Raw genomic sequence first — 14,649 nt, 5'->3', positions numbered from 1 at the left:
GACAGCCTCCCCAATCCAGAAAAGATAACGAAATTAATCTATTACTGGAGTTTCTGGAAAGAGCACAATACCACTTTTACCTTATTTTAAGCCTAGCAAGACCCATTTCTGACCTTTTAAGCTCCAGAGCTATTGGATAATAAATTTGTGTTATTTTAAGCTACTATCTTTGTGGTAATTTGGAGGAGTAGCAATAAGAAACTAATAAAGACCCAAAATACATGAAGCAAAAAGTGACAGAATTAATGGAATATACATACAATTCAAAAATAACATTTGGGGATTTCAATACCCATTTTAAATAATGGTTAGAATAATTAGGCAGAAAAGCAATGAAGAAATATAAGATTTAACACCACAAATCAACTAGACCTAGCAGACATGTGTAGAATATGTCATACAACAAAAGTAGAAAATATGTTATTTCATGGGCACACAGAACATTCTTTAGGATAATATGTTAGTATGTGAAACAAGCCTCAGTAGATATAAAAGGATTAAATTATACAAAATAGTCTGTTTAATCACAGTGGAATTAAAATGGAAATCAATTATAGAAGAAAACTTGAAATATTCACACATACAGTCATGTGCCATATAATGTCATTGCAGGCAATGATGGACTGCATATATGATGTGGTTTCATAAGATTATAATGGAGTTGAAAAATTCCTATGGCCTAGTGACATGATAGCCTTCATAATGCCATATGGCTACACATTACTCATGTGTTTGTGGTGATGTTATTGTAAACAAATCTACTGCACTGCTAGTTGTTTAAAGGTATATTACATATTATTATGCCCCTGAAGAGCTTCCAGTGGGACAAAAATGTGGAAGTGGGCCAAAGTGATATTGATGATCCTGACCCTGTGTAGGCCTAGGCTAATGTGTGTGTCTTTGTGTTTAACAAAAAGTTTGAAAATAAAAAATAGAGAAAAGTTTATATAAAAAGCACATAAAAATATTTTTGTACAGCTGTATAGTTTGTGTTTCAAACTGTTAGCAAAATAATCAAAAAGTTAAAAATTAAATAGTTCATAAAGTAAAAAGTTACATAAGCTAAGATTGATTTATTATTGAAGAAAAATGATTTTAAAACAAATTTAGTATAGCCTAAGTGTACAGTGTTTATAGTCTACAGTAGTGTACAGTAATGTTCTAGGCCTTCTCATTCACTCACCACTCACTCACTGACTTACCCAGAGCAGCTTCCATTCCTGCCAGCTCCATTCATGGTAAATGCCCTAAACAAGTATACCACTTTTTATCTTTTATACTGTATTTTTACTATATCTTCCTGTGTTTCTATATAAGATATTGTTATATTACAATTGTATATGGTATTCAGTACAGTAACTATATAAGTTTGTTATATAGGAGCAATAGCAATAGCAATATGCTATAGTTTGTATAGTCCATGGTATATAGCTTGGAAGGGCAGTAGGCTATACCATCTAGGTTTGTGTAAGTACACTCTCCAATGTTTGCATAGGGATGAAATTGCCTAATGATGCATTTATCAAATGTATCCTCACCATTAAGCAGCACATGATGTATATATGGAAATGGAACAGCACACTTTAAAATAGCCAATAGACCAAAAAAGAAATTATAAGTAAAATCTGAAAATACTTTGATATGAATGAAAACAAAAACACAACATATGAAAACTTATAGGTTAATTCTAGCATTGCTTGAAAGAAAATTCACAGATGTAAATGGTACATTTAAAAAGAATAAATATCTCAAATAATAACCAAACCTTCTATCTTAAGAAAGTAGAAAAAGAAGAGAAAAATAAATCCAAATCAAGCAGAAGAAAGAAAATAACGTTGAATGTAAATAAATAAAATAGAGAATTAAAAAATATATAGAAAATTCCACAATAAAAGTTGATTTTTTGAAAAGAGCAACAAAATTGACTTTAGCTCTACTGAGCAACAAAAAAATAGAGAGGACTCAAATTATTAAAAACAATAATTATATAAAGGCATCATTACCAGATTTACAGAATTATAAAGGATTTATAAGGGAAATTGTTAACAATATGGCAACAAGTATGACAAAAAATGGCAGCAAATTAGATAACCTGGATAGAGTAGACAAATTCTTGTACTTGAATTAGTAATCAAAACCTTTCCACAAAGAAAAGCCCAAGACCAGACAGCTTCACTGATGAATTTTGCCAAATATTTAAGAAGAATTAACACTACTACTTCACAAATTCTTCCAAAAAATAGAACAGGATGGAACACTGCCTGACTTATTCTGCGAGGCCAGTATTGCTCTAATACCAAAACCTGATAAAGGCATCACAAAGAAAACTACATACTCATGTTTCTTATTAATATAGATAAAAATGTCATCAAGAAAATACTAATACACCAAATCTAGCAACATATATAAATGACCGTATATCATAAGCAACTAGCATTTATTTCAGGAATGCAAGGTTGGTTCAACATACAAAAATCAATGTAATAGGCCACATTGATAGAATAAAAGATAAAAACCAAATGATCGTTTCAACAGATGCAGAAGCAGCATTTAACAAAATACAACATCCTCTCATGATCAACATATTCAACTAGAAATAGAAATAAACTTCTTCAACCTAATAAAAGCATCTACCAAAATCCCACAACTAACATCATACTTAATGGTGAAAGACTGATCACGTTTTACCTAAAATCAAAAATAAAACAAGGATGTCTTCATTTGTGACTTCTATTCAACATTGCACTGGAGGTTCGAGCCAGAGCAATTTGATAAGAAAAAAACAATCAAAGTTATCTAGATTAGAAAGGAAAAAGTAAAATGATCTCTCTTCAGAGATGATACGATCTTGTATATAGAGAATTCTAAAAAATATACTAAAATTTTTTAAATTAATAAATGAGCTCATCAAAGTTGTATATTGACACGAGGTTAGTATAAAAAACTCAACTATAGTTGTGGAAGAATAGTGTATTTGTTTTCTTTTTGTTCTGTAACAAATTACTGCAAACTTACTGGCATAACATAACACGAAGTTACTCTCTTACAGTCCTGGAGGCCATAAGGACAAAATAAGTTTCAATGGGTTGGAGTCAAGGTGTTATAAGAGCTGGTTCTCTCTGGTCTCTCTAGGGTAGAATCCCTTTTTCGTGTCACATCACTCTTACTCTGACCATTCTGCCTTCATCTTCCACACTTAAAGGAACTTTGTGATTACAGTGGGTCAACCTGGATAATCAAAGATAATCTCCTTACCTTAAAGTCAGCTGATTACAGATTTCCATCACACCTGCAACTTTAATGGCACTTTGTCATATAACATGACATATTGATAAGTTTTCTTCTTCGTCCTGCTCCTTTTCATGTTTTCTATTTTTTGACATGGTTTAAAAATCTGACATTTTAAATAATTTGAAATTTCTGGAAATCAGGCTTCCTTCTAAGGTTTGTTTTTACTGCTGTTTGCTGTGTGTGTGTGTGTGTGTGTGTGTGTATGTGTGTGTGTGTGAATTTCCTGAGGTAATTCAGTAAAGTCTGTATTCCATGTTTGGTGTGGCCACAGAAGTTTCTTCTAGATAAGCTTAATAGCCAAGTAACTATTGGTCAACTGGTGATTAAATGCTTTGAACCAGTAAGTCACCCAATCTTTGGCAAGTGTCTCTGTGTGCATGTTAGGACACATCTTTAACATTCTGGAAGTTTATAACTTAGCCTTAGCCTTTACCTCCTGCTTATGCAAGTCCTTGAGGTCAACCAGATGTAAGAGATTAGACCCTTCTCAAGTCTTTCCCATGCATGTGCACAGCCCTCCGCTTTCATGTATGTGTCCTTCCACATTCTTAGAAATATGTCAGTGTGCTTCAAATTTCCTTTGGACATTTCACTCTCCAGCTTTTCTATTTGGGACTGGAGAAAGTCAAAACATAAGAGTTCATTCTTCTTAGTAAGATTCAGCAATTTTTCTTGAATAAGTGCTCCTCAGGTTGATGCAAGCCTTTGGTTTAGTTCCTATGTTCCGAAAAAGTGGATTTTAACAGTCCCTCCTCTCCCCCCATATTCTCTCTGCTTTTATGAAGGAGTATATTTTTGAACGTCCTTATCCTGCCATTCTGGAAGTGCTTCTATTATTGGGTTTTGACTGAAATTTATTCTTGGTGTAATATTATTTACAGAAGATTTTGTATTTTAGAGTTTTATGTCCAGTACAGGACTAATACTAGGTTGTAGGTTCTTCTGATAAAGTGATTTCAGAAATAATGAATGATGTGTGTGTGTGCTTGTGTATGTGTATATTTGTGAGTATGTTCCCTAAAATTACATAATACCTTCCGGGAGTATGAAAGAAAGTGACCACATTTCTGGTCTAGCATCTTCAATTCTGTTTATTCTAATTCAACAAATATTTTCTCGTTCTCTATAAAGTTTCAGTTTACCTTCTGTGTCCCAGGGATACAAAGATGGGTGAGATCTAGACCTTGCCCTTAAAGAGCTTATAGCATTCCTACGGATTTTTTAAAAATTATTTTCTTTCTACAAAAAAGAGAGACAGGCCAATAGACTTAGAGGCAATACAAGTTTCACAGCAAACCAGACCTAGGTTAGAATCTTACTTCTGCCAAACAACAACAACCATCATAATGCTATTTTTACCAAATGCTTATTCTGAGATCAGAACTGTGCTGAATGCTTTATATATATATTTTCTCGTGGAACACTCATAAAAACCTTTTGATGTATATTACCATCCTTTTCAAATGAGCAACTGAGGTGCTGGGAGTTTAAGTAAAATAACAGAGCAAGTATTCTGCCATACCCATACTGGAAAATAAGTCTGGTTTTAAAAGTCACATCTGGTGTACAACCAGACTCTGCCAGGGAGGAAAGCGCTTGGGCAGTGCCTGAAATTTATTTATTTATCTATAATACATAAAATTTCACTTTAGACGACAGTTAACACTAGCAGCCACAATAGACAAGCCGTCCAGTCTTGTAAGGCTTAATATAACAAAGATATCTTGATTTGTCTTCGTTATAATCCCATTTCAATGGGAAAGCAAGCAGTCTTGTGCCATTATAAAGCTATGTCATTGTACCATGTGGTTCTGAAGAGAAGGGAAGAGAGCCTGAAGGAGGTAAACTTTGCTCTTCAATGTGCTACAGCTGAAAATGTGACTTTCATTCACATTTCGCTGGCCAGAGATCAGTTATATGGCCTCAATTTAACTATGAATACAAAGGACACAGAGGATGTAGTATTTCTATAAGCTGAGGAAAAGAAAGCAGCATCATAAATATACATAGCATTATAATTGCCACGTACAATTGCAATACTTGACATGTGGTAGTTGCTGTTTAAAAGGTAACTGCTGTCAACATTCAAACCAGGCCTTCCTCAATACAGATATATCTAAAGATATAATATAAATATATGTTATATATTATATATAATTTAAATTATACATATTATATATATATTTTTATATTATATATATTTTATATATACATATACATATATATATTTTGAGATGGACTTTCGCTCTTGTTGCCCAGGCTGGAGTGCAATGGTGCAATCTCGACTCACTGCAACCTCCGCCTCCCAGGTTCAAGTGATTCTCCTGTCTCAGCCTCCCGAGTAGCTGGGATTACAGGTGCCCATCACTATGCCCGGCTAATTTTTGGTACTTTTAATAGAGATGAGGTTTCACCATGTTGGTCAGGCTGGTCTCAAAATCCTGACCTCAAGTGATCCGCCTGCCTCAGCCTCCCAAAGTGCTGGGATTATAGGTATGAGCCACCATGCCCAGTCCTGTGTATATATATTTTTAAAAATCTAAATAATGTACTTGTCAATGGGTTTTCATGCTATGGTTTTAGGCACCACATAAATACATGAATAGGTAGCTTGTACAGTGAAGAGGGAATATGAGGTATTTTGGAGAGGTCCATTTATTCACAATTCATAAATCAGCTCCTAAGGGTAGAAGTTCTGTATAACAGGATGCTGTCAGCTCTATTTCTGCCTCAGGCAGGGAACTCAGGATAAAATGTGGCACTGTGAAATTGTTTAAACCACTGATCCCACTGCTTTCACTTATAGAGATATGTGGGGAGTTACATGCTGTTTCACATAATAAGCTGTGGTCATACAGAAGAAAATGCAACTCCAAGCATTGGTGAACTGGACATTGTATTTACATTCAAAATTATGTTACTGTTATGAAGCAGTTCTCTGGTGTAGGTAAAGACCAACTAATATATTATTAAATAACGCAGCATGAGTTTTGCTGATGTAACATTATTAACCTGAATAGTGATTATGTAACTCTGTGTTTTTGTTGCCCAAAGCTGGTCTAAATGGGCCAAAAATAGAACCTGCATGTGGATAAGGAAGTACAACCACTATATTTTTTATATTGTGAAAAAAAACAAATCAAAAAGATGATTTTAAAAATGGAATTCTGTTGATGTTTCTGGCCAAATTTGTTTTCCTTCTAAAACATAATCTAAAATCTAAAAAAAAAAGAAAAAAAATAGGAAACATGCAGAATTCTCATTTTTATAAAAAAATAGGATGAGTTTGGCACAATTTTAAAGAAATATTTATGTTTTATGAGCTGAGAACAGCTAGATAACATACATTTTGAAATAATTGAATTTGGTTTTCAGTTTATAACTATCTTCATCATTTACTGGGTATGAATTTTAGACACAATTTTACCATCTAATATTGATGGTTGCATATCATTTTTCCAACAGAGTTTGGTATAATTCAGAAAACACAATTGCCTCTTCCCTTTGCAGCCTATTGTGTGGCTGGCTGCCAGTTTTCTAACAACGTTTGAGCTATCTTTTTTTGTTTTTTTTGTTTTTTTTTTGAGACAGAGTCTCACTCTGTCGCCCAGGCTGGAGTCCGGTGGCGTGATCTCAGCTCACTGCAAGCTCCGCCTCCTGGGTTCACGCCATTCTCCTGCCTCAGCCTCCCGAGTAGCTGGGACTACAGGTGCCTGCCACCATGCCTGGCTAATTTTTTGTATTTTTAGTGGAGACGGGGTTTCACCGTGTTAGCCAGGGTGGTCTCGATCTACTGACCTCGTGATCTGCCCGCCTCGGCCTCCCAAAGTCCTGGGATTACAGGCGTGAGCCACCGCACCCGGCCCAGCTATCTTTTTAAGTTCTCAAAATTTCTATCAATGAAAAATATGATGATAGCTAACATTTATTGAGCATGTGTGTGCCTAGCAATCCTATTTGTGTTTTTCAGATATTATAACATTAGTCTTCACAATCAAACTATAAAGTAGGCATCATTATTCTTTCTATTTCACAGAAGAGAAACCTGAAAAGACTAGCAATGGTGAGGTTAGCATGCTAAAACGAGCCACTTGTATGACCTCTACCTTGCACTGAGGTATGTTTATGTTCCCACTTTTTGGCAATGTACATTTTCTTCTTTCAGTAGTGCAAAGGTAGTGCTAACGCACATTCCCTGCATTGCTCCATTCATTTATCATTTTCAATGATTGATGAATCACTTTCAACAGCTACCAACACTTCCATCAGTCTACCAAGTAAATGGAAAGGGTGCTTTATCTTACCAATATATGACCTCAATCTAGTGGTAAATATGTAATAATGATGAGTTACACAGTGATGAAAGTTATCCATGTCCTTAAAAAAGATCTGGATAGACAAGTCCTACTGAGGAAATTAAAAACTTAGATACAAACAGAACCAATTCCACTGTAAACAATAGATAGAAATAATCAGTTATGTGTATAGTATTATTGAGGCAATGCAGTATTTTGAAGACTTGCAAGTTTTTAAATGCCTTCTGTTTGTATAGTCTGCATTATATTTGTATAAAACTTACAGGATTTCCATATTCATTTTTTGAGTTATAAATATGTTAGACAGTGTTAGTGTTGCAACAAAAAGTAGTCATTATTATTAAGAGAAAAAAAAGAAAATATGTAGACAAATTTTTTTTTTTTTTTTTTTTTTGAGACGGAGTCTCGCTCTGTCGCCCAGGCTGGAGTGCAGTGGCGCAATCTCGGCTCACCGCAAGCTCCGCCTCCCGGGTTCACGCCATTCTCCTGCCTCAGCCTCTGAGAGTAGCTGGGACTACAGGCGCCCGCCACCACGCCCGGCTCATTTTTTGTGTGTTTTTAGTAGAGACGGGGTTTCACCGTGGTCTCGATCTCCTGACCTTGTGATCTGTCCGCCTCGGCCTCCCAAAGTGCTGGGATTACAAGCGTGAGCCACCGCGCCCGGCCTAGACAACATTTTAAATGAGAGTAAACACCAACTGAAGAAGTAATTAAGCTTCCATAGACAGAAATTAGCTTGGACCCTTGCTCCTGTTTTGACTTTGGGGATTGTCTACATTTTTACCTGTTTGGTTTTATGTTCCCCCCCCTTGAGCTATTTCCTGTAAGCACCCTTCTGCTTTTGACTCATTAAGCTTCATGGCATCCAGGTTTGACATTAACCTGGCATATCTTATTAAGAGTTTTAGCTGTTACAAAATCCATTCCCCTAATCAATTCCAACACATGGGACTTAACAATATATGCAAACATATGTGTACTAACAGGTATAGTTGCTAGATTTATGCCACTTTTTAAAGTAACTTCCAATATCTATAAGTATAATTTATTATATGATGTCCTTATAGTGGGATCATTTATGTATTTCATGCTTTTCAAGTACAAATCTTACTTGGTCATGGTATATTGCTCTTTTTAAACATGCAACTGAATTTCATTTTCTTTATCATTTTTTAAAGTTTTGCATTCAAAATAGTGAAATGGGTCTCTGTTACCATGTGAGTACTGTATCTGTTAGGTTTAAAATTATGTTTATGCTTTATTTTTAAAACCAGTAATGAATTTCCCTTTTATTTTTTCTGTCCTTGGGCTAGGTAATGAACCTAAAAATTACCTGTTTTATTCTAACACCTTTTTTTCTTTATTTCTTTTTTTTTGGTAAGTTTCTAAAAACTCACTCATAAAACTGCTAAAGATGGGCATGCAAGGTAAAACTTTAAAACTCAGTTTCTTTAACAGTTTTTAATTTAGTCTAGGTTTTTCTTCCATCTTGATTTAGCATTGATAATGTTTACTTTCATAGAGATTTATTATTTCCTAAAAAATTTAAGTGCATATATATATATACAGTATATATAGTATAAGTTTCTGTATATATAGTACTATCTCCTTCCCAGTTGCTATTTATATTACTGTTTCCTCACTTATTAATATATTTTCAGCAGTTTTCCAGGATATCTAATGTATTGTAGCTCCTCATTATTTTTCCCCTTGAGGACAGAAAAATTCTGAATTTACACATGTATGTACATGTATATATGTATATTATTTATATGTATATAGATACATAAATAATTTGTATATAAATGTTTATATATTTTATATATATAAGTTGAGAAGTTTTCATAGGTATATAACATATACATAAATATACATCCTCTTTCTAATTTATTAATTTCTAATTTTCATTGATTTATTCTTTTGCTTTTTGTATTTCATTTTTTCAATTTGAATTCATAATCCACTTATTTTCTTTTTTTCTTATTTAGTGATAAAGAATTTAAAGCTATGAATTTTACTCTGAATACAGCTTTGGATACGTCTCATAAATTTGGTAAGTGTTGTAGTTGTAACTGCTGACTATGTAATGAAGTTTATAGTTTCTCTTTGACTCAGTATTCATTTACATGTGTCTTAATAATTTGTGATTAATCTCACTAATGGTTGTTAATTTCATATCACTTCCTTTTATCATTGAATCTTGGTCATAAATCATGTATTGTATAATTTATACTATGAGGAATTTATGCTAGATTTTGGGTAAAGAATTTATGCCTTTTTGAAAATTGAACCATAAATGAACTCAAAAAATTTATATTCTCTCCTTGTACAGAGGGAAATATATACTGTTAATTATACTATCATATTAATTCTTCTAATTCCACTACAATTTTGTTTACTTGACAGATTAAAAGTTAAGAGAGATACCTTGAAGTCTTTGATTCTGAATTTTTTTTTACTATCATCTTGTTTTACGAGATTTTTTGTTTTATATATTTCAACATCATATTAGCTGGATTCTCAAGTGTTAGTTATCCCCTCAGTTTATTTTTTTACCTATTAATCTTCTTTTGTCTGATATGAGTATTACTATGCCTGTTGTATTTATTATTTAGGCACTTGAGATGTCTGCTATGATAAGAGAAATAGGACAAAGAAGATTGATTGGGGTCAGTCAAGGTAAACCACAATCATGTCAAGAATAATTGACCCCCAAAAAAAATTTGGATATGTCATCATTGCAGAAGAGACAGTGCCTGACAGTGTCAGCTACCATTGTAGTCAGGACTGCATCCAGCTAAGAGTTAGAGAAAATATTCAACTAGAAGCAACTGAAATTAAAAATAAAGGAAATGTTAAAAGCAAAGGAAAGAAAAAAATAAGAAAAACTTTATGTGTCTTGTGTGCAGAGCATAGGAGGAAAGTAAATGTTAGTATATACTGTGTCCACCCTAGGCCTCTTCCAAGAAAGCAGAATCAACCAGAGCCCAGAGCTGGACTCTGAAGACTATAACTGTATTCATTAAAAATTCAACTACAGATTAGGGTATCATATTTAAATCAAACTTATTTTAGGTTTGATTTTAAATTATAGACGACGTATACCATGAGATAGGAAATACATTATCTTCAATAATTAACTATTTTTTCTCGCTGACCATATCACATAAGCCAAAGCAAAAATCAAATATTACAAATTTAAATTCCAGGAAACATAAATTCCAACAACTTTTAATCCATCAACACTATCTGTAGGTACACATATATTTTTTCATATTCATATGCTATTTAGTGTTGGTTTGTGTACAAGGATTATAAAATGTTTGTGGTCTGAGATATAAACTCTTTCAGAATGTGTCTCACCACAAATAAACCAAAATAGAGCTTTTTTTGTTGTTTCTAATAATCATTTTTTCTTTTTTGTTAATTCTGCAAAAAGAACATTTGCTATTCAATATCTCTCATTTAAAAACACTTATGGTTATATTTATTTTCTCCCCTTATATTTGTCTCATGCACTGAAAAAAAGCAAACAGTATAGCAGTATTTTACTACAATTCTGCCGTAAGAAAGTGCTAAATGTGAATTCATATTATGAGTGAATAATGATGTATCTCACCTCATATTAATTTCAGTAATTGAATGGGAAAACAGGAAGATCTATTAAAAGGACCATTACTGGCCAAACACTAATGAGAAAATCTCTGAGTCACTGGCTGTCATGGTAACAGGGCATTATCAAAATCTGATTAGTATGCCCAGTAGCTACATAAGCGATAGGCTATACTTCTAATTGTATTGTCTCTGCTTGCAACATGGGTTTATGTTCCCAAGAGGTGAGAGGGTGGCAAGGCTCTGTTTAATTTATATACTGGATATGGAATACACTGCATGTTCATAAAGTAGGGTCAAACATCTAGTACTAAAGATAAATTATACTTCGGAAAGATTTTCAAAACTTCAAACAGTTTACTCTTGTCATTAACTTACAAATTTATAAATTTAAATAAAAATTTTCTATCTAATTTCATAGACATTCATAGCAAAGATAAAAGAAAAACTGATTTTAAAAAGTTTAGTGAAAACATGAAAATAAGTCATAAGAAATCTTCCCAAGAACAAAATTTCCAAATAGAATGGTTTAGAAAAGCACCAAGAACTATGGGTTACCAAAAGTAATCAGGCCAGAGAGTTTTAGAAAGAAGCAGATCCAAGAAGTATGATGAGCAGAAAACAGGATTGGAAGTAGGAATGGGCCACAAGGAACTATGGACAGTTTTCCATCTGTTTCTTTAAGAATGTTCTCCCTTCTGTACCCCTTGGTCTTTTAGGTACAAATGAATTTAGGTTCAGTGAATTTCAAAAATTACAGGGCCCAGTGTTCTCAGTATTGCTTTGTTCTTTTTAATATCTTGAGTGTCACTGAATTTTTAAAGAAATTGATCACTACCCTCTAATCCTTTTTGGTACGTAAATTAGTTCTAAAAGGAAAACTCCAAAGATTAACAAAGGTAAATTCCGGCATGCATTATTGACTAGAAATCTCTGTGCCTTGTCAGGGCTCGTGAGCACAAGGAATGTTAATAATGCTTGACCTGAGAAGCTTATTACTCTGGTTAAATGCATAAGCATGTGGACTAAGTTTTACAGGTACCAAATATCAAAAACAATCAAAATATAATGAAAACCAAAGGGGAATTTGTCTATACACTTCGAAATTCAGTGCAGGGTGTGTTGTTGCAGAAAGAAAAACATCATCAAAGACAGCAGAGTGAGCAGACAGAGTAAACAAGCACATTCCTAGAGAGATTAGGCTATTTCTAGGGGTCCTGTGCACTGACCTGGGATGGAAGCAGCAGTCTGAAAGCCAGTCAGTGTGGCCAAATCCCGTGAGAAGCACATTGCATTTTGGAAGGCCCAACACCTTCCAGAGTCGGTCCTCGCCACAGGAGACTAGGATGTCTTTCTGGGGGTGCATGGAGACACTGCACAAGGAAAAAGAAAAAAGAGTTATGGGGAGATAATAGCAAATGTTTTCAGAATGTGAATAAATGAAATGGCAGTGATTATCCTATTTTAGCAAGGCAGGATAGTTTTGAGAGTACTGGCCCCAAAGTAAGAGGAAGCAGGTTCTGCATCCCTGCTATAGCTCTAACACTAGTAGCTTTTTGATCTCCATCAATCTAATCAGCTTCACTGGATCTCGGATTCCTCATTTGCAAGACAAAATAGTTGGTTTAGGTGATTGTGCATATCTAATTCTGGTTTGAAAAGAGTAATTCTGGTTTTTCTTTAAGGGAAGAAAAATTATGCCAATTATATTTTTATGTTGGGATATTTGGACCAGTGGTCATGGTTACTATAGAACATCAACATTCTTTTCAACTATAATATGTCTTAAATCAGCCATTATCCAGGAAAAGATCATGAATCATAACCACATTATCATAGTTCTGTAATAAATACTATAAATGAAACATTAACTCCATGGCCCACTATCTACACAAAGTGAAGTTCAGAACTAAAATTATATCCTACATTACCACTTAAATTGGCTTCAGTCAATGCACAGTACACAAATTACAGTAATGAATTCAAGATACATAAGGCAGTTCCCACTCTATAAAGGCATAGAGGGAAATGAGAAAGAAGTATGTAAGATTAATGATGAACACATTAAACACTATTATTTGAACTGGACTCTGATCACTGTGGCTATTTTAATACTAGAGCTCAACTATTTTAAAATCAAAAGTCTACAAGGTTAATGCCTGATATTTTATCCGTGGCAACGCTTTAATCTTATTTGTATAAAGTTTCATCTACGCCTTACAATGTAATGGGAACAGATGTGTCCAATGTTAATCACCTATTAAAATTCCAACCTAAATATTAGTAACAAATTGTTCAATTTCAATTTGGCCATCTAAATTTCAAAGACAATAATACATTTATTTGCCTATGTGGTGCGGTAAGACATATGATGGTTTAAAAAACAGCGATCACATGTTCATTTTTCCTTTAGTCTATTCTATAAATGGCCTTGTTCTTTTCTTCTGCAATATGGATTTTAAGAAACACATTTCCCAAAGAAATCATGGCTCTAGTCCACACCAACATGGCTTAACTAACTCCAGGCTTATATGAGAGCAAAACATTTCTCATTATTTATACCTTACATTAATATCATTAAACTCTAAAATTATCCACTGAATAATTATTTTTAAATTGTTTTTAAATTAGACCTACACAGTTTTGGGAATCTACTGGCTTCAGCATTAGCAGCATTCAGGTCAGAGCCATGTAACCACTGTGGGCATGGCCTTCTTTCTAGTGAAACATTGTTTCATTTTTCTCCAGCATTTTGCCACTCAAAATAAACACAGTGGAAGGGAAATTATTCATTTTGCAATTCATCATGTTGGTTTGTGACTTTCAGAAGGCCAATTCAAGTAAAGAATTTATTACAGCTCAAACCGGATAGAAGATACATTTCTAGAACTTAATTAGAAGAAAAATATGATGAGAGGTAAAAAATGTCAGATTAAAATGAATTCTGTATTCAAATACACACAAGAAGGCAAACCGAATCCTTGAAGCTACTGAGTATGATGTATGTTGGCTCACAGCTTTCCTGGCAGACACATGCACACTTGACCAGATGATAAATTACCCTCTTTAAGTGAAGATAACTAAAATCATTGATGTTTTTACAAACTTTGAAAGATAAGTTTCCAAAATGACTTTTGTGAGAGGAACTATTTGTAGAAGTCAAGGCAAAAATGTAAATACAAACCCACTGATAGCCAATTAGCTTTGGAAGTACTTTTTTCTGACTCTTCTCATCCCCTCCACTATGTGGCCTCCTCTGTGACACCTTAAACAACTTTGACTCCCATTCCACATGGACTGATCCTCCTAATCACACTCTGATTTGCCCATATATTCCTTTTCTAACACTGGCATAGATACATACATGTACACACACATATGTGTATATCTATCTATAGATAGATATATACACACACATATATATATCTAT

General features: G+C 33.8%; 1 protein-coding gene across 3 annotated transcripts in view; it reads right to left on the bottom strand.

Annotated features, from left to right (window-relative positions):
• Positions 1–14,649, bottom strand: part of SPAG16 (sperm associated antigen 16) — a 1,147,205-nt gene that overhangs the window by 563,135 nt on the left and 569,421 nt on the right. For all 3 annotated transcript variants that reach the window (XM_004092023.2, XM_003254035.3, XM_003254036.3), the window contains one exon: positions 12,449–12,592. In XM_004092023.2, coding sequence (XP_004092071.1) covers positions 12,449–12,592 — 144 coding nt within the window. The remainder of the gene's footprint in view (positions 1–12,448; positions 12,593–14,649) is intronic.

Source organism: Nomascus leucogenys, chromosome 22a (assembly GCF_006542625.1).
Source record: "Nomascus leucogenys isolate Asia chromosome 22a, Asia_NLE_v1, whole genome shotgun sequence".
Classification (NCBI taxonomy): Eukaryota; Metazoa; Chordata; class Mammalia; order Primates; family Hylobatidae; genus Nomascus; species Nomascus leucogenys.
The sequence above is the reverse complement of the archived record's forward strand: the minus strand, read 5'-3'. Positions and strand labels throughout refer to the sequence as shown.